This window comes from Ornithorhynchus anatinus, chromosome 5 (assembly GCF_004115215.2).
Source record: "Ornithorhynchus anatinus isolate Pmale09 chromosome 5, mOrnAna1.pri.v4, whole genome shotgun sequence".
NCBI classification, from domain to species: domain Eukaryota; kingdom Metazoa; phylum Chordata; class Mammalia; order Monotremata; family Ornithorhynchidae; genus Ornithorhynchus; species Ornithorhynchus anatinus.
The window spans coordinates 46820379-46841343 of record NC_041732.1 but is presented as its reverse complement, the minus strand read 5'-3'; the positions used below and the strand labels follow the sequence as shown (position 1 = coordinate 46841343).

The following is a 20965-nucleotide window of genomic DNA, read 5'->3' as shown; positions in this document are numbered from 1 at the left end:
GATCCATCCGTTGACGTATCGAGCAGCGCTGGCTCTGCTCTTCAGTTCAGCCGTATCTACTTAGTTGCTGCCTTTGCAAGGAAGGAAGAGGCTGAATATGAGGCGGGGTGGCCATTAGGCTGGAGGAATGAAATCGGAGTCCGGCCCTAGTGCTGATTTCCCACTGAGAACTGTATGGATTTAATAAAAGTGAACTTCCAAATTCTATGGTGTTAGGTTACCTTTAAAGCCACCATGAAGTAAATCAACAGGCGCCTTCTTTAATGGTCCTGAGGAAAAGAGCTCCCATATCATTTAAACGCTCCCAGATTTTCTGTCCTTTAAAGTCGGAACAGAATTCTAATAATAATAATAATGTTGGTATTTGTTAAGCGCTTACTATGTGCAGAGCACTGTTCTAAGCGCTGGGGTAATCACAGGGGAATCAGGTTGTCCCACGTGGGGCTCACAGTCTTCATCCCCATTTTACAGATGAGGTAACTGAGGCACAGAGAAGTTAAGTGACTTGCCCACAGTCACACAGCTAAGTGGCAGAACCGGGATTCGAACCCATGACCTCTGACTCCAAAGCCCATGCTCTTTCCACTGAGCCACACTGCTTCTCAATTCTACTTATAATTCTACTTATCTTGTGGAAAAAGCCTTGTGATAACTTGGGATTCTTGCTGTCTCTGATGATCCCAATGGCTGCAGTGTAATTTTCTGGACTTTCCCTGGTTTTATACCTTCCTTGGTGGCAAAATCACATTTTTTTTTTTCCCTTGATTCCACCACGACCTTCCTCTATCTCGTGCCAACCTCTTTGGCCTGTAATGAATGCTGGAAACTGATGTCCCCACCCCAGATCTAGCCACCTTGACAGGACATCACCAGTACTCATTGAAAACACAGAGCGAAAACACTACCTGATTACATCCTCGCATTTTGTCATGCCAGATATACTGCCAATGATACATCGAGAGGCTCAAGTGGCTGTTTTCCGTCTTCTTCCCAAATTAAAGTAGCCATTAAAGCTAGATATTCTAATTTGGTAATGATAATCGTGATACTTATTAAGCAGTTATGTGTTGAGCATTATATTAAGCACTGGGGTGGATACTAGGTAGTCAGATCAGACAGTCCCTATCCCACACAGGGTTGAGGAGACTGAGGCCCGGAGAGCTTGTGATTTGCCTGAGGTCGTACAGCAGGCAAGTAGCGGGTCTGGGATCAGAACCTAGATTTCTCAACTCCCAGGCCCTCAATTCCACACTGTGTATGACTTCCCTCACTTCGCTATATTTTCTGTATCTCCTGAAAATATTATTGGCCTATAAAAAGGTATATGTAAGCTCGGGGTCTAAATCACGTGATTTCATTTCTTATTAAATGTGCTATTTTTATTCATCACTGAAAATGTTCTAACAAAGGTCTCAATTTATGTCTCCCCCCCCCCCCCCCCCCCCCCCCAATTTGCTGCAGATACTGTGAGAGTCGACGAAGGGTTTTGTTACAGCATGTGCATGAAGGCTATGAGAAAGACCTGTGGGAGTACATTGAGGACTGAGAATGGCTCTGCATATAATGAACTCTGAAAACTTTTCCATCTAGAGTGCTCATGCAATTAAAACAAAAAACAAAAAAAAAAGGAGGCAGTAAGCCTGTGCTGAAACCGCTGGTCTGTAGTACCGGAATTCTGTTTTGTTAACGGAAAGTTTAAGTAAATTATATTGTAATAAAAAAAGGTAGATAAACCATTGTACAACAGTATTCTAGGCCGCCAACAAAAGTGTGACAGACGCACTAAAAAGCCCTCCAACTTTAACTTGTAACGTAGCTTCATTCTCAAAGCTGACTTTCTTTCCTTTTATTTTTCCCCTGTGTGTAGTACAGATAAAATTTAAAAGAGTTTCTTGACACTGCTTTTCATGTCCAACCCAGCCATTTTGATGTACTTTGGAAAGGGATCTCTTCCCCTCCCCCCACCACGCACACACGCAAACACACAGACATACACACACACACACGTATTCAAGAATGAATTTTGATTGGCTCATTGTAAAGATAAATATGGGGGAGGGGAAGTGGGTAAGCAGCAGCAGAGAGAAAACTTTGTATATGACTTTTAAAACAAGAGGACAACACAGTATTTTTCAAAATTGTATATAGCGCATATGCATGGACAAAGCAAGCGTGGCACGTGTTTGCATAATGTTTAATTACAAAAATATTTATTCTTTAAAATCTTCAAGATTATGTCTATTTGCTGTGCATTTTCTTTCAGTTTGCTTTATTTTTTTCCAGGGTCCGGGGGGCAGGTGTGTTGGTCTGGCGATTCTGTGGAAGGCTCGACTAGCTTAATTTGGTTTCCTTTCTTTGCCCTTTGTAGTTTTGGTGTATCCATTGCTGGCAGTGGGCATCACACCTGGAATTTCCGACTCCTGGCATAAAATGGTTAAACTGGCGTGCAGTGCAGTTGGGGTGAATGGAATGTTCTGATAAAGGCTCGAACGTAGAAGCTTTTTGCCCTCTTTTTGATTTCTTTTCTTCTTTTTTTTTTAATTGCTCCAGATGCCACTCTTGTGTTTGCCCACATGGAGCATCTTTGTGTGGTCTCTAGTAAAGATGGCATATATCTTCTCCAGTTAGCTGAGCGTCGATTCTCCGGAGGAACCGTTGGAGAATTTTCTTCATTCTTTTTGACACTACTTAATCCCCGTTAAGATTTCAGCTAGGACTTTTTTCTCCCCTCTCCCTTTTTTTAGGTATCCATTAGAATGTTTTTGCTGGGTTTTTTAAATTTTATTTTATTTTTTTTTATTTTAAAAGAAGGGTTCACTGTATATCATTGTGAATTTCAAAAGGAATAGAGTGAGATTGCTTGCCTAGTCAGGCTGGTTCAATTATAAAGCAAACAGCCTTGGAGAACATCATGTTTCCATCTCTCATATTTAAACAGAAATCATTGGACATGCTTTTTTCAACTTAAAGAGGTTAGGATAATGGATTCGTTTTAGTTGTGGTGTCCATTTTTATGAATTCTGTACCAAGAGCTATGTTAAAAGTAAAGGATTGGTGGTGGTTTTATTAAATTTACACCTGTTTAGGCAATTCCAACCGTGGTATTTTTCACCAGGTTAGCATCCCTCAACTTTATCTGTTATTTCATCACTTTAAGCCGGGGGGGCGGGGAAAAGAATGGTGAAAAACTGTGGATAAAGAGGTCTTGGTATTAAACACCAATTTCAACTGAGAACCTCTTACTCTTGTCCTTTAAATCTTTTGCGCCTGCAGACTTCCATCTGTGGATGGCCCACATGAAGGTGGGTCCCCCCGGCCCACTCCGACACTCTGCGTATTACTTCTTCAGTTAGGCTTTTGGTTTTCTGTAGTCTCCTTCCCTTACTGGGGTTTTGCTGACTCTATCCTCGCACTTCCCTTTGGAGAGTGGGTTTCCTTTAAGGCATTCACCGTCCAGCTGAAAGGGGAATAATCGTTAGAGTGAGTGTCTAGACTATATTTATTATGCCGCTTCTTTCAGTAAACTATCTTTGAGGATTGCGTTCCCTTCTTCTCCAGGGTAGGTGCAGATCTGAGCTACCCTAAGTGCTTTTACGTTTCTCATTCGGTAATTGCAGCAACTCTGCAATACACTTAGGAAAGTGTAAGTAAGGTCCTGTCCTTGAGAGAATCAGGGACATTAGCCAACGTCTTTTATGTGGATGTGCCGGTCTCTAAAATGGCTTTACATGTGTTTTATCTTACCAGGTAACTTGGTGGGTTTTAGGTTTGAGTATAATAAAGTCCCTTCTCTAAACGCTCCCCTTGCAACCAATAACAGTATGCACCTGCTTTGTATCTTCAGCTCCCAATGGTGAAGGAACACTGCTTTGTGGAAGTGTTTTCTGGCTACAATATTGATCACAATTTTTGAGGGTACTGTTGAGTGAGGACGATAACTTCGATATGATTGTCCGATCTGGAGCAGATGGTCCCACCCATTCTGGCCTCTGGCTCTTTCAGCTGCCTCCACATTTGACAAAATCCTCCACACTTTTACTATTTTCACGTTGGCTTCGGTGCCTGGAGCCGGGGAGGGCGTTAAGCATATCGTGTTCCAGCTTCCCTAATCCACTGATACTAGCCTTTTAAATAGAAGGCACTTTTCAAATATAAAGTCTTTCCTCATTCAAGGGCAGATACATTCAGTCAACTGCAAAGTGGATGCTTTCTCTAAGCGATATATAGAGTGGTAGGTGGGATTTCAGTCATTGACAATAAAGTACCAGCCCAGAGCTCAGGGTGCAGACCACAAGAGCAAAGTTGAGTGGCGTGTGTCATCAGAACCCCAATTCTGTATAATTCACTGCAGTCTAGTTGTGTGGATCTTGAGTTTTTAATAACACACACGCTCACGCATCCGGAATGGCTGACTTTGTTTTCAAAACGGTTGAATCTGTAGAGTTAAATGTAGTCCAACCATTGTTAGAAACTGAAATTAGTACAAGTGAAGGTTAAGAAGCTTCAGTTCTTCTCAATGTTCTGAGGTCCCAAGTCGCTACAAATCCCATTCTAAAGCACTTGGGGATGGTGAGACAATCAGATCGGCGGATTGATTAATGCTCCTAACCCTGTAACTTTGTGCATAGAGAGCACCTTGTGCTGTGGAAATAACTGTTCTTAGATTTTCATTGTAACTGGACTGTTCAGGTTGCCCAGAGGGAAAGAACATTCCTAATTCTAATAAAATAAACTTTTATTTTGTTATTCCATTAGTTACTTATGTTTTGTTTTATAGTAAAAATTATATTGGTGGCCAGAAGGGGCCTCTTGCATTATGTGCCTTATTCACTGTTCTGACTTGGTATTTAAAAGAAAAAAAAATCAAAAATTGATTTCTCCCAGATGAACTGTGAATGAGACCTACTTTTCTCTCCCCATGAATAACTCAAGCCCAGAAGTCTTGAGAAACTTTTGCAGAATCCCCACTTGCAGTTTTGAGTATACCACTACAATATTTTCTTCTAACTTAGAATTAATATCTTTATAGAACCGTTTATTCTCATTTTGGTCAATCCTATTGAGTGCTTACTGTGTGCAGAGCACTGTACTGAGCACTTGGGAGAGTATGGCATAACAGTTGCTAGACCTCTTCTCTGCCCACAAAGAGCTTACAGTCTCTTTTATGCCCATAGAACTGTTTTGATAATAAGGAGAAAAAAATCTTACTCCCTAATTTTTTCCCAAGCATTCCTTTTAAGTACACCCTCTTCATTATTTCAGCGATGGATTTTTCTGATCTTTAGTTTTGGGAGGAGCAGAGGAAGAGCTTTCCTTGTCAAGGGTTAAAGTTGTGGGTCTCTACTCGCTGAGTCCCGACATGATGGTTATCTTGACCCATTTCTCTCATTTAAGCTTCAGTTTTGACTGATTCCCGGTCTCTGCTCTATTTGTTTCTACAGTGATTCCAAACTTGAGACCAAGGAGAACAATTTCTCCATGAATTTCGTCCAAAAACTAGTTCGAGTACCTCAGTGCAAAATTTGGAGTAAGAGTGACTTGTTAGTCTTTTGCTGTCCTTGATGCTGTACCGGGCAGTACACAGAAGTGAGAAAATTTGCAGCATCCCTAATATTTTTGGGAACGTCTTGATGCCAGCTGTGAATAGTAAGATTTTTTACCTTTTTTGTAGGGTAGGCCCTATGGCTTAATTACTTTAAATTATTAATTAAATTACTGGCTAATGTCCGTACTTCTCTGCAGGACCGAAGGATCTCCAATTCAGATGTTTCGCTTTTTGCCAGGCCGAGGAGCAAAATGACTTATACCTCAAAATGTCGCTTTTCTAAATTGTTCGAGTTAACTGCGAGACAGTGCCACAGATACAAGATTAGAAAGAAGAGAATGGGGTACAGGAGAAATCAATACCCATGCTGGGGAAGGAAGAGGGGTGAGAAAAATGCAAAATCCTGGGGGCTCTGAGCAGGCATCTCTTTTACACCTTGTGAATTGGCTGGGTTGCTTCCTAGTCTTTTGAGAGAAATCAAATGCAGTGAACTTGGGAAACCTGCACACTGAATTTTTTGAATGGGATTCCCTTATGTGAGTGAGTAAAGCAATTTCTCTGGTTAATTACTGATGGGACATCAGCTCTTCACTAGGCTAACCTTGGAGGGTTGAAGTAGTAATCAATGATGGCACCATTTTAAAGTAGCTAGTATAACGTGAGGAGAAGGAGAGGAGTTTTTTACTTGGCCACAGTGTTGCACATGAAGTGGAAAATGAACCATGAAATGGGCATATCATGCCCATTCCCTCTGACTACAGATTAAGCTTTTAAGCAACGGCCTTCAGAGAGTGGATATAATGGGGAAGTGTCTGTCCCCAAAGGCAGAGACAATTTTATAGGGGCATTTGCCTGCCCTAGATTAATGTAGTGGTTGTACTCTTATTTCCTAAGATGGGAGGTAGAACAGTAGCTTCCATATCTAAACTAATTTGGGAATTTCAAGCCTCTTGGCTCTCCCACAGATTTCCAGGAGTTCACTCTACTCTTGGCAGTGAGGGAACGGCAATAGTGACTGTTGAAATGCTGTTTGCCGTAGAACTGCCCTATGGATGTTCTAACATTGAGGTAAAGATGTTTCTCATCAAACTGAGCTGGGTAGAAGACTTGATGTACTTACTGTGCTTATAGCTGGTTTCTGAAAACTCCAAACCTAACTACTTCTCTCCCCAGTTTCCTCCTAAGGACTAGGATTCCATTCAGTGACTGATTTGAGAAGAAGCACAAACACTTTCAGAAGTATGCTGGAGATACCTATTTTCCAGATTGGATTACCCAGGGGGCATAATGCTGGAGTTAAATAGGAAATAGAATTAAATAATCTCATCTCGCTTGGCATTTCTTGGGATATTTTTTCTAAGATCAAAGTGACACATACACCCCAGGTCTGGTGCTGGGTGGAGGGAGGGTGGGAGGTTACTCTTGTACATTTTTCCTCCAAGAATTAAAGCACAATTGTTCACATCATGTTTAGTAGAAAAAATGGGGCAAGCTTTTGATTGTGTTTCTCTTAGCTGCAACATAAGTCAGCGGGAAAATTATCCTGGATTTGAATTATGGGATGCTTTTAAATTTTAAATCAGTTACGGTATTAAACATTTTACTAAATGCTAAACACCGTGTAGACAGAAGATAATCAGATCAGAACAGAGTCCCTGCCCCAGAACTCAACTAGGTATCTTTTTCCCCATTTTACAGATGAGGAAACACTCTCAGAGAGGTGAAGTGACTTGTCCAAGATCATAATAGGCTACTGGCAGAGGTGGGATTAGATCCCAGGTCTCCTGATCCCTAAATTAGCCTTTTTGTTTTTCCCTTCAAATGGAGAAATATTACCAAGAACTTTGACTCTTGAGCTAGTGACTAGGTGACTTGAAAAACTAAGTTGATTCTTAATATTGGCTGTTTTTGCATCATTAGAAGTACATGTTTTGGTGAACATGTTCGAACGAGAACCACAAGTTCTGTTACCCTACATCCTTGAAGATCATTTGGCATCTTTAAAGTTACGAATTTGTATTTGGGTGCAGACGTGAAACCGTTACGTAAAAGAGAAGACTTGGGTGGGGGAGGAAGGAGCAGGAAGAAAGGGGAATTTGGTGTCTCTCCTTCCAGGGTTTTGGTTTATTGAATGACTTGACTGACTCATTCCCGGTGGAGAGCAGTCTGCAATCTGGAAACCGGGAACTCATTTGCCATTTGAGTTGGTAGTCCCAGGCTGAGTACCCTTCATGTTAGGTTTGGGTGAGGCAGATTTGTCAGTTGGCAAAACCTTTTACTGCCCTTGAACTGGGTGACCCAAAATACCCAATCTATCAATCAGTAGTGTTTATTGAGCATTTACTCTACGCCGAGCACGGTCCTAGACACTCGGGAGAGAATACGGTAGATTAGGTAGATATGCTTTGCTCAGTTCCAGTTTTATAATGTAAAATTAACCAATAATTTTGAAAGAGCTATAGAGAAACTAGAGAAATCCCCAAAAAGGGGTGACCAATTGGGCTGGAACATAGATTCTCTGAGATTTAAAGAATGAGACTTCCTTCACCTTGAGCAGAAAAGGGTAAGGGATATTGAATGGGAATGAAGGGAGTTTTGGAAAGGCAGTTGCTTTCCATTTCTTCTGACAAACATGGAAATGTCTTTAAAGCAGGAGAGATTTTGACTGGATACGAGAAAGAACTTGCTATCGGGGAATAAAACACTGAAACGGACTGACCTAGGGAGGTTATGGACTCTCCATTCCCTAAGATCCTCTACGAAATGAAGAAACCTAATTGTCCGCGAAGGTTTCATTTTAGCCGTTTAGGGCTAGGAAGTGCCTTGGGGCTGGGGCTGGCAGGGCCTGGGAGGGAGTAGAGCCCGCTGAGACTAAGGGACGGTATGTCCCAGCCTGGTTGCAGCAGGCTGATTCTGTGGTGGGGTGAAGGCCTCCACCGCTCTGGCCTGGGGTCTAGGCCCACCTTTTGGGGGGAGCAGGATTCCTGCTTCAGTCTTGAATCCCCATTTTACGGATGAGGAAACCGAGGCATAGATAAGTGACTTGCCTTTGTGCAGCAGGCCAGGGACTCTCAGGCCCACGGTCTTCACATAAGGTCGTGCTGCGTCATCACCCTTATTCATGGAACTTCTGTGAGAAAAGCGTAATAGTAAGCACTTAAAAGAATACAATAAAAATAGAAAACACGACTGCTTGGAAACTAGAAGATTGCTTCTCTTCCCTGCCCCCCATCCAATAATAATAATTCTGGTTTTTAAGTAGTTACTATGTGCCAAGCACTGTTCTAAGCATTGGGGTAGATACAGGTAATCAGGTTGTCCCACGTGGGATTCACAGTCAATCCCCATTTTACAGATGAGGCAACTAAGGCACAGAGAAGTTAAATGGCTTGCTCAGGGTCACACAGCAGGCAAGCGTGACCTCTGGGCAAGCAAATACCTTTTTATAATGTTAAGTACTTTCTATGTGCTAGGCACTGTACTAAGCGCTGTGGTAGATACAAGCATAATCAGGTTGATACAGTCCATGTCTCACGTGGGGCTCCCAGTCTTAATCCCCGTTTTACAGATGAGGTAACAGACACCGAAAAGGTAAGTAACTTGCCCAAGGTCACAGAGAGAGAGAGGAAACCTAATTCCCGCTGCCATCATTGGTCCCCAAGGAGGGTCTTGGAATAATTTAATGGAGATAGCTGAGGCCCCTGGGTAGAGCCCCGTGTGGGATAGGGACTGTGTCCAATGTCTGTTGTGTGACCTTGGGCGAGCCACTTAACTTCTCTGGGCCTTAGTTACCTCATCTGTAAAATGGGGGTTAAGATTGTGAGGCCCATGTGGGATAGGAACTGTATCCAACGCGATTTGCTTTCATCTACCCCAGTGCTCGAAACAGTACCTGGCACATAATAATAATTTTAGTGTTTACGAAGCACTTACTGTGTGCCAAGCACCGTTCTAAGCGCTGGGGTAGGTACAAAGTAATCTGGTTGTCCCACGTGGGGCTCACGGTCTTAGTCCCCATTTTACAGATGAGGGAACTGAGGCACAGAGAAGTTAAGTGACTGGCCCAAGGTCACACAGGGGACAAGTGGTGGAGGGGGGATTAGAACCCATGACCTCTGACTCACAAGCCTGGGTTCTTTCATTTATTCATTCAACCGTATTGATTAAGTGATTACTGTGTGCAGAGCACTGTACTAACTGCTTGGAATGTACAGTTCGGCAACAGATAGAGACAATCCCTGTCCAACGGCGGGCTCATCGTCTAAAAGGGAGAGACAGACAGCAAAATAACAAGTAGTCAGGCTTCAATACCATCACAATAGATAAATGGAATCATAGATATATGCACATCATTAATAAATAGCATATACAAATATATTTCCACTTAGAGAAACAGCGTGGCTCAGTGTGAAGAGCCCGGACTTGGGAGTCAGAGGTCATGGGTTCTAATCCCAGCTCCACCACTTGTCCGCTGTGTGACCTTAGGCGAGTCACTTCACTTCTCTGTGCATCAGTTCCCTCATCTGTAAAATGGCGATTAAGTCCATGAGCCCCATGTGGGACAACCTGATTAGCTTGTATCCCCTCCAGCGCTTAGAACGGTGCTCTGCACATAGTAAGCGCTTAACAAATACCATCATTGTTATATAGTAATTCCCATACTGCTTCTATATAGTAAGGGCTTAACACTCCCCAGTTATTATTATCTACCCCAGCGCTTAGCATAGTGCCTAACAAATACCACACAACTACAATCGTGACTTAGTGGCAGGAGCCCGGGCTTGGGAGTCAGAGGTTGTGGGTTCTAATCCCGGCTCTGTCACTTGTCTGTTGTGTAACCTTGGGCAGGTCCCTTCACTTCTCTGTGCCTCAGTTCCCTCATCTGTAAAATGGGGATGAAAACTGTGAGCCCCACGTGGGACAACCTGATGACCTTGTATCCCCCTCCAGCTCTTAGAACGGTGCTTGGCACATAGTAAGCGCTTAACAAATACCACCATTTATTTATTCTCTGTGCCTCAGTTCCCTCATCTGTAAAAGGGGGATGAAGACTGTGAGCCCCACGTGGGACAACCTGATCACCTTCTATCCGCCCCAGCACTTAGAACAGTGCTTGGCACATAATAAGCGCTTAACAAATGCCATCATCATTATTATTAAAATGCAGATGAATAATAATGATAGCATTTGTTAAGCGCTTACTATGTGCCAAGCTCTGTTCTAAGTGCTGGGGCGGATAGAAGGTGATCAGGTTGTCCCACGTGGGGCTCACAGTCTTCATCCCCCTTTTACAGATGAGGTAAGAGAGGCCCAGGGAAATGAAGTGACTGGCCCAAAGTCGCACAGCTGCCAAGCGGATGAAGACTGGGAGCCTCACGTGGAACAACCTGATGGCCCTGTACCTCTCCCAGCACTTAGAACAGTGCTCTACACCTAGTAAGCGCTTAACAAATACCAACATTATTATTATTATTGTATCTCCCCCAGCGCTTAGAACAGTGCTCTACACATCATAAGCGCTTAACAAATTCCAACATTATTATTGTATCTCCCCCAGCGGTTAGAACAGTGCTCTACACATAGCGCTTAAAAAGTACCATTATCTTATTATTATTATATTAGTAAGCACTGGTATTTCCCCTAGCGCTTAGAACAGTGCTCTACACATAGTAAGCGCTTAACAGATACCAACATTATTATTATTGTATCTCCCCCAGCGCTTAGAACAGTGCTCTACACATCGTAAGCACTTAAATTCCAACATTATTATTGTATCTCCCCCAGCGCTTAGAACAGTGCTCTACGCTCAGTGGAAAGAGCACAGGCTTGGGAATCAGAGGTCATGAGTTCGAATCCTGGCTCTGCCACTTGTCAGCTGTGTGACTTTGGGCAAGTCACTTCATTTCTCTGTGCCTTAGTGGCCTCATCTGTAAAATGGGGATTAAGACTGTGAGCCTCACGTGGGACAAACTGATGACCCTGTATCTCCCGCAGCGCTTAGAACAGTTCTCTGCACATAGCGCTTAACAAATACCAACATTATAGTAAGCGCTAAACAAATTACAACACTGTTATTATTACATCTCCCCCAGCGCTTAGAACAGTGATTGGCCCATAGTAAGCGCTTAAGGAAGCAGCGTGGCTCAGTGGAAAGAGCACAGGCTTTGGAGTCAGAGATCACGGGTTCGAATCCCGGCTCTGCCACTTGTCAGCTGTGTGACTGTGGGCAAGTCACTTCATTTCCCTGGGCCTCAGTGACCTCATCTGGAAAATGGGGCTGAAGACTGGGAGTCCCACGTGGGACAACCTGATTCCCCTGGGTCTACCCCCAGCGCTTAGAACAGGGCTCTGCACATAGTAAGCGCTTAACAAATACCAACATTATTATAGCTATTGCTATTATTGCAGCATGATTATCAGATTATATTATTAGATTATTATACAATCGATATATTACATTTTATATATACAACACATTAATATATTAAATATTTATTATACATTATTAATATATTTATATATAACATAATTATATTATAGCTAATTACATAATGTAATATATTATTTTATTATTATAGGTATTATTGTTACTCTCAGCAGATGAGCTGGCAAGTCCCCCCAGCTCAGTAGGGATGGGCTTCCCGCGGGCGCGGCGATCTCAGCCAATCAGCGTGTGGAGGACTCGTGTCGCCACTCTTTCCCCCCTCTCCCTCGTCTCTGTGGTCCTCATTTCCTCCTGGCCTCGCTAAGGACCTCGAGCCGGCGCCGCCCCTCGTTCCCCCGTCCTCCTCGTCTCTATGGTCGGCGTCCTCCTGCCCCTCCACTTCCGGTGGGCGTTGGTGGCGGCCCGAGGGAGGCCTGGGGGTCCGGGCCTAAGATGGCGGAGCGGCCGGCGGCTACGGTGAGGGGCCGGGCCGGGCCGGCGGAGGGGAGGGGAGGGGACGGGCGGGGTGCGGGCGGCCTTCCCGGTGCCCGCTGCCGTCGGCGGCCTGCGGGGTGGGGGCGGGCGGACCCTCCGCGGGGGGGAAGGTTCCCGCCGGACCCCGTGGGGCCGGTCCCGCCTCGGGCCTCGCCCTCCCTTCTAATCCTAATGTAGGTATTGGTGAAGCGCTTACTATGTTCTCAGCGCTGGGGGAGACACAGGGGAATCAGGTGGTCCCACGTGGGGCTCCCAGGCTTCATCCCCATTTTAATGATAATAGAGAAGCAGCTCAGTGGAAAGAGCACGGGCTTTGGAGTCAGAGATCATGGGTTCGAATCCCCGCTCTGCCGCTTGTCAGCTGTGTGACTGTGGGCGAGTCACTTCACTTCTCTGGGCCTCAGGTCCCTCATCTGTCATGTCTCATGTCTCTGCCTCATGAGAAGCAGCGTGGCGCAGTGGAAAGAGCATGGGCTTTGGAGTCAGGGCTCATGAGTTCGAATCCCAGCTCTGCCACTTGTCAGCTGTGTGACTGTGGGCAAGTCACTTCACTTCTCTGCGCCTCAGTTCCCTCATCTGTAAAATGGGGATTAAGACTGTGAGCCCCACGTGGGACAACCTGATTCCCCTGTGTCTACCCCAGCGCTTAGAACAGTGCTCTGCACATAGTAAGCGCTTAACAAATACCAACATTATTATTATTATTATCTGTCAAATGGGGATTAAGACTGGGAGCCCCACGTGGGACAACCTGATTCCCCTGTGTCTCCCCCAGCGCTTAGAACAGTGCTCTGCACCTAGTAAGAGCTTAACAAATACCAACATCATTATTATTATTATTTGTTAAGCGCTTACTCTGTGCAGAGCACTGTTCTAAGCGCTGGGGGAGAGACAGGGGAATGAGGTGGTCCCACGTGGGGCTCCCAGTCTTCATCCCCTTTTGACAGATGAGGGAACTGAGGCCCAGTGAAGAGACTCACCCACAGTCACCCAACTGACAAGGTGCAGAGCCGGAATTCGAACCCAGGACTTCTGACTCCCAAGCCTGGGCTCTTTCCACTGAGCCACGTTGCTTCTCTAATAATAATGTTGGTATTGGTTAAGCGCCTACTATGTGCAGAGCACTATTCTAAGCGCTGGGGGAGACACAGGGGAATCCGGTTGTCCCATGTGGGGCTCCTAGTCTTCATCCCCATTTTAATGATAATGTTGGTATTTGTTAAGCGCTTACTCTGTGCAGAGCACTGTTCTAAGCGCCGGGGGCGACACGGGAATGAGGTGGTCCCACGTGGGGCTCCCAGTCTTCATCCTCTTTTGACAGATGAGGGAACTGAGGCACAGTGAATTTGACTTTCCCACAGCTGACAAGGGGCAGAGCCGGAATTCGAGCCCAGGACCTCTGACTCCCAAGCCCGGCCTCTTTCCATTGAGCCATGTTGCTTCTCTAATAATAATGCTGATTCCCCTGTGTCTCCCCCAGCGCTTAGAACAGTGCTCTGCACATAGTAAGCGCTTAACAAATGCCAACATTATTATTATTATTATGTTGGTATTGGTTAAGCGCTTACTATGTGCAGAGCACTGTTCTAAGCGCTGGGGGAGACACAGGGGAATCAGGTGGTCCCACGTGGAGCTCACAGTCTTCATCCCCTTTTGACAGATGAGGGAACTGAGGCCCAGTGAAGTGACTTGCCCACAGTCACCCAGCTGACAAGGGGCAGAGCCGGAATTCGAACCCAGGACCTCTGACTCCCAAGCCCAGGCTCTTTCCACTGAGCCATGCTGCTTCTCTAATAATAATGTTGGTATTAGTTAAGCGCTTACTATGTGCAGAGCACTGTTCTAACCGCGGGGGGAGACACGGGAATCAGGTTGTCCCACGTGGGGTTCACAGTCGTCATCCCCATTTTACAGATGAGGGAACTGAAGCACAGAGAAGTGAAGTGACTCGCCCACAGTCACACAGCTGGCAAGCGGCAGATCCGGGATTCGAACCCATGACCTCTGACTCCAAAGCCCGGGCTCTTTCCACTGAACCATGCTGCTTCTCTGTCAGCCCACCGCCCGCCTCTCGGACCCCCAGCCGGGGAGGAGCTAATTAGACTGTAAGCCTCCGATTAGACTGTAAGCCCGTCAAACGGCAGGGACTGTCTCTATCTGTTGCCGACTTGTTCATTCCAAGCGCTTAGTACAGTGCTCTGCACATAGTAAGCGCTCAATAAATACTATTGAATGAATGAGAGGAGGAGGCCTCACCTCTCGTCTCCCTTTCGTCCTTTCTCACCCCCCCTCCATTCGACACACTCTCTTTCTTCGTCCCCCCCAATAATAATTCAATTCATTATTATTTATTTATGTTGTTTAAGAAATACTATTGAATGAATGAATAATAATGTTAGTATTTGTTAAGCGCTTACTAGGTGCAGAGCACTGTTCTAAGCGCTGGGGGAGACACAGGGGAATCAGGTCGTCCCACGTGGGGCTCACAGTCTTAAACCCCATTTTACAGATGAGGTGACTGGGGCCCAGAGAAGTGAAGTGACTCGCCCACAATCATACAGCTGACAAGTGGCAGAGCTGGGATTCGAATCCATAACCTCTGACTCCCAAGCCCGGGCTCTTGCCACTGAGCCACACTGCTTCTCTGTCAGCCCACCGCCCGCCCCTCGGACCCCCAGCCAAGGAGGAGGAGGCCTCACCTCTCGTCTCCCTTACATCCTTCCTCACCCCCCTTCCATTCGCTCTCCCCCCCCACACTCTCTCTTTCTTCGTCCCCCCCCATAATAATTCAGTTCATTATTATTTATTTTATTTATTTATTCAATAAATACTATTGAATGAATGAATGAATAATAATGTTGGTATTTGTTAAGCGCTTACTATGTGCAGAGAACTGTTCTAAGCACTGGGGGAGATCCAGGGTCATCAGGTGGTCCCACGTGAGGCTCACAGTCTTCATCCCCATTTTCCAGATGAGGTCACTGAGCCCCAGAGAAGTGAAGTGACTTGCCCAAGGTCACACAGCTGATGATAATGTTGGTATTTGTTAAGCACTTACTATGGGCAGAGCACTGCTCTAAGGCGCTGGGGGAGATACAGGGTCATCAGGTTGTCCCACATGCGGCTCACAGTTAATCCCCATTTTACAGAGGAGGTTACTGAGGCCCGGAGAAGTGAAGTGACTTGCCCAAGGTCACACAACTGACAAGTGGCAGAGCCGGGAGTCGAACCCATGACCTCTGACTCCCAAGCCCAGGCTCTTTCCACTGAGCCACGCTGCTTCCCCTACCCCCAATAGAGGTCTTAATTCAAGGACCAGAGAATTTCCCCCCCACCCCCCCAAGTCTTGGTAATAATAATAATAATGGTGTGTGTTAATTCAAGGATGAACGAGTTCCTCCTCCCCCCCAGTCTTGGTTAATATTAATAATAATAATGGTGTGTGTTCAAGGATGAGCGAGTTCCTCACCCCCCAGTCTTGGTTTATATTAATAATAATAATGGTGTGTGGTAATTCAAGGATGAACGAGTTCCTCTCCCTCCATTCTTGGTTAATATAATAATAATAATAATAATAATGGTGTGTGTTAATTCAAGGATGAGTGAGTCCCCCCCCAGTCTTGGTTAATAATAATAATAATAATAATAATAATGGTGTTTGTTAATTCAAGGATGAGTGAGTTCCTCCCCCCCATCCCGTCGTGGTAATAATAATAATAGTGTATTTTAATTCAAGGATGAGCGAGTCCCCCCCCCCCATCTTGGTAATAATAACAATAATAAAAGTTTTTTTTAATTCAGAGATGAGCGAGTTCCTCTCTCCCCCCCCCCCCCCCCATTTTGGTAATAATAACAATAATAATAGTTTTTTTAATTAAGGGATGAGCGAGTTCCTCTCCCCCCCCCCCCGTTTTGGTAATAATAACAATAATAGTGTTTGTTAATTCAAGGACGAGCGAGGTCCCCTCCCCCCAGTCTTGGGTTAATATTAATAATAATATTGGTTTGTGTGAATTCAAGGACGAGAGAGTTCCTCTCCCCACCCCCCTCCGATCTTGGTAATAATAATGGTGTTAATTCAAGGACAAGCGAGTACCCCCCCAGTCTTGGTAATAATAATGATGGTGTTAATTCAAGGACGAGTGAGTTCCTCCCCACCCACTCCCAGTCTTGATAATAATAATGGTGCTTGTTAAACGTGTAACTTCCCTGGGCCTCAGTGACCTCACCTGTAAAATGGGGATTATGACTGTGAGTCCCCACGTGGGACAACTTGACCGCGAGCCTGCTGTTGGGCAGGGAATGTCTCTACGTGTAGCCCAGTTGGACATTGCAAGCGCTGAGTACAGTGCTCTGCACACAGTGTGCACTCAATAAATACGACTGAATGAATATGTCTACCTATTTTGATGGCATTGATGCCTGACTCTTTGTTTTGCTTTGTTGTCTATCTCTCCCTTTTAGACTGTGAGCCCGCCGTTGGGCAGAGAGGGTCTCTCTCTGTTGCCCAATTGGACATTCCAAGTGCTGAGTACAGTGCTCTGCATACGGTAAGCGCTCAATAAATACGATTGAATGAATGACCTTGTATTTATTGTGTTTATTGAGCACTTACTATGTGCCGAGTACTGTACTCAATCCTTGGAATGCACAGTTGGGCAACAGAGAGACAGTTGTATCTACCCCAGTGCTTAGACTAGTGCTTGGCACATAGTAAGGGCTTAACAGGTATCACTAGAATTATTATTATTACGACGTGGGACAGGGACTGTGTCCAACCTGATTTGCTTGTATTCATTCAGGCAGTCATATTGAGCAGGTACTGTGCGCAGAGCACTGTACTAAGCTCTTGGAAAAGACAGTTTGGCAACAAATAACAGTCATTCATTCAATCATATTTATTGAGCACTTACTGTCTGCAGAGCACTATACTGAGCACTTGGAAAAAACAGTTCAGCAACGAGACATTCATTCAGTTGTATTTTTTGAGCACTTACTGGGTGCAGAGCACTATACTAAGCGCTTGGAATGTACAATTTGGCAACAGATAAGACAATCCCTACCCCACATATGGGCTCACAGTGCTGGGAAGCGCTTAGTACAGGGCTCTGCACCCAGTAAGCGCTCAAGAAATACGATTGAATGAATGAGTACAAGCCAATCAGGTTGGACACAGTCCCTGTCCCACGTGGGGTTCACAATCTGTCCCCATTTTACAAGTGAGGGAACTGAAGGCTCAAGGAAAGTGAAGTAATGATGGTATTTAAGCACTTACTATGTGCAGAGCACTGTTCTAAGCGCTGGGGTAAATACAGGGTAATCAGGTTGTCCCACGTGGGGCTCACAATCTTAATTCCCATTTTACAGATGAGATAACTGCAGCACCGAGAAGTTAAGTGACTTGCCCACAGTCACAAAGCTGACAAGTAGCAGAGCGGGGATTAGAACTCAAGACCTCCTGACTCCCAGGCCCGGGTCTATCCACTACGCCATGATGATTAGATGATTAGATGATTAGATCTTGTAATTCTAAATTTGGCTAGATTGAGGTGTATGGCTTTCCACCCCGAACATCCACATTCTGGGGCGAATCTTCCCTGTCTCTGAAGCCTAAATTTTAAAGAAATAATTTCTAAAGCATCGTGCACAAGTTATATATGCCAAGGGTTACGGGACTCACTGATATCAAACACAGTAGATTTGCTGAGTCCAAGACTCTGAACTGTAAAGTTTGGCTACAAATAGAATTCAGAATCGTATTTCTTAAAACTAATTTTCAGCTAGTATTTCATTCAGTCGAATTCATTCAATGGTATTTATTGAGCACTTACCCCGCTTAGACTGTGAGCCCGTTATTGGGCAGGGATTTTCTCTCTCTGTTGCTCAATTGTACATTCCAAGCGCTTAGTACAGTGCTCTGCACAAAATAAGCGCTCAATAAATATGATTGAATGAATGAATGCAGAGCACTGTACAAAGCACAAGGTACAATTCAGCAACAAATAGGGACAATCCCTGCCCACAATGTGCTCACAGTCTAGAAGAGACTCTTCATAAAAAGAAATAATGAGTAACAGTAAAATAACAGTTATAATTGTGGCATTTAAGCACCTTGCAAGTGCCAGGCACTTTTCTAAGCCCTGGGGTCGTTACAAGCTAATCAGGTTGGACGCAGTCCAAGTCCCACTTTGAAGGCTCGGTTTTCAAATGAGGGATCTTTGGTATTAAAAATAATTATTATGGTATTTGTTAAGCACTTATTATGTGCCAGGCACTGTTCTAAGCACCCAAGCAGATACAAGATAATCGGTTTGGACACAGTCCCTGTCCCACATAGGGCTCACAGTCTTAGTCCCCATTTTACAGATGAGGGACCTGAGGTACAGAGAAGTTAAGCAACTTGCCCAAGGTCACTCAGCAAAAGAAATCTGAGTGTGACATTTTTTAAAACGATTATGCATAGTGAATCTGTTCAAATTTAGTGATGGTATTCACCGTCAAATCTTTTTCCCCCCCCAGACAGGATTTTTCCATTTCCTAGAACAATTTAGATTTACCTGTGCTGTTCTTTCCTTGAAAACACTGATGAAATAGCAAGCGATGGGTATTTTTATTGCATGTCATGGTATCTACAGAGAAACAAACGTACTCTATTCCAGTTCTTAGTCTAAGAACTGCGAGAGAGTTCTTCAACTACCATTGTTTGCTACTGCTTTGGAAATTTAAGAATTATTTTATTATTTTGATAGTTACTAATATTTAAAAGTATGCACTGAACTCATTCTGTACTATGAGCTCATTGTGTAGGGGGAATGTGTTTGTTGTGGTATTGTACTCTCCCAAGCATGTAATACATTGCTTTTCACACTGTAAGCTCTCAAGTAATACGACTTGAGTAAATGAAAAGTAGCCAGTCTCCCACATATGCTAGCTTTCAACAAGGAACAAGAATATTTCGTTGCTTGACTCAGGAGATAAAAATCCCTTTTTGTTTTGTTAACATGATCAGATTGTATTAGAGTGGGTTGAAAACCAATGTTTTTTCAACCATCCAGAGGAAACCAGGATAGGTTGCACTGTTACTAACTTGTGGAATCAGAAAAGCTTAATAATTATTAAACTGAATTAGAAACCCCTTGGGGGAATGTGTCTCTTCTGTTGTGCCTTCCGAAGCACGGAGCACAATGCTGTGTGTATATGAGGCACTCAGAACCAATTCGACTCCCTCTCCTGAAGTGGAAGCTTGTCTTTAATGCTTCCTTTCACTGTATCATGTAATGCTTTTAGGGTTTTTGCAGGTACAGATCTTCATGTCCACAGACTTAAGTATTTTATGACAGCAAAATTGTGTGCTTTCCGCTCTCTCCGTACATTAAGGGAAAGAATGGTTATTCTCTAATCAAAATAGTTTCAGTACTCCCCCCAGGGGAAGCACTATTTTCCATCGGTATCCAGATAGATTGATATCTGTGTCTGATAGAAACGGTACCTTTGTGGTAATTTCATTCTGTCAAATGACTGACTATCCACCCTCCCTCGTGTGATGACATGAAAGGATGAGGGCATTACCAAAGGTTTAACACAAATGAAAAAAATATATCGCAAGGAGCCATTCTGTACAGACCTCAGATGAATAGGTTGGGTAATTGAACGAGGTACAGTAATAGGATCTTTGGAGTCTGAGAATTTTCATGAAAAGGCAAGACGTGAATGATGATAGTGTACTTGCTCGTGCTAGTGAGTGCTCTTTTCCGTGAGTTAAAGTAACTTCCAGGTGGCATAAGGAAATACTTTTGCATCCAAGTTTATCTTCAATATTTTGAGGTTCTCCATCCATCTAGAGTTAAGGGCCATAAGCCCAAAAACTCGTAGGTAGCAGAAAGTACCCTATAGAAAATTTAGACTTGATTCAGGTGGCTGCTTTAGGAAATAAAATTTTCAGCATCCTCCCAGAAACAATTTAGAGTATAGAGTGGCAGGTATTTTAACCCAAGCCCGTCAGGTCCTCTACACAAGTGAATACCATTCTGGTACAAATTCCATCTCTACATCCTGACTAGAGTGGCAAATATAAAAATGGAAGTTCATAAGAAAAAACATTCAAATCTAATTGTACCTTCAGATTAAAATTTTTACTGGGTTGTTATGACTTCTAGTGTTGACCTCTAATTGTGTTTGTAATACCTAATTCATTTATTCAGTCGTATTTATTGAGCCCTTACTGTGTGCAGAGCACTGTACTAAGTGCTTGGGAAGTACAACTCAGCAACAGAGAGCGACAATCTCTGCCCACAACAGGCCCACAGTCTTGGCTTAGTGTATAGAGCACAGGCCTGGGAGCCGGAAGGTCATGGGTTCTAATCCCGACTCCACCACAGGGCTGCTGTGTGACCTTGGGCAAATCGCTTTACTTCTTTGGGCCTCAGTTACCTCATTTGTAAAATGGGGATTAAGACTGTGAGCCCCACAAGGGACAGGAACTGTGCCGACCTGACAAACTT

General features: G+C 44.3%; 2 protein-coding genes across 8 annotated transcripts in view; both read left to right on the top strand.

The window, feature by feature from the left end:
- The window catches only part of ARIH1 (ariadne RBR E3 ubiquitin protein ligase 1), an 87250-nt gene extending 80367 nt beyond the window's left edge, over nucleotides 1-6883 (top strand). Inside the window, exons 14-18 of one of the 3 annotated variants that reach the window (XR_003759666.2) lie at nucleotides 1462-1657; nucleotides 5442-5646; nucleotides 5743-5929; nucleotides 6511-6613; nucleotides 6719-6883. Coding sequence is in view for 1 of the 3 variants with exons in the window: in XM_029064292.2 (XP_028920125.1) it covers nucleotides 1462-1546 (85 nt within the window). In the remaining 2 variants the exon portion in view is untranslated. Of the gene's footprint in view, nucleotides 1-1461; nucleotides 4747-5441; nucleotides 5647-5742; nucleotides 5930-6510; nucleotides 6614-6718 lie in introns of those variants that run through there. The other 2 variants (XR_003759667.2, XM_029064292.2) reach the window with 2 other exon arrangements.
- Nucleotides 6884-12362: 5479 nt separating this feature from the next.
- The window catches only part of BBS4 (Bardet-Biedl syndrome 4), a 63203-nt gene continuing 54600 nt past the window's right edge, over nucleotides 12363-20965 (top strand). For all 5 annotated transcript variants that reach the window (XR_003759822.2, XM_007670245.4, XM_007670244.3 and 2 more), the window contains exon 1: nucleotides 12363-12446. Coding sequence is in view for 4 of the 5 variants with exons in the window: in XM_007670245.4 (XP_007668435.1) it covers nucleotides 12423-12446 (24 nt within the window). In the remaining variant the exon portion in view is untranslated. The remainder of the gene's footprint in view (nucleotides 12447-20965) is intronic.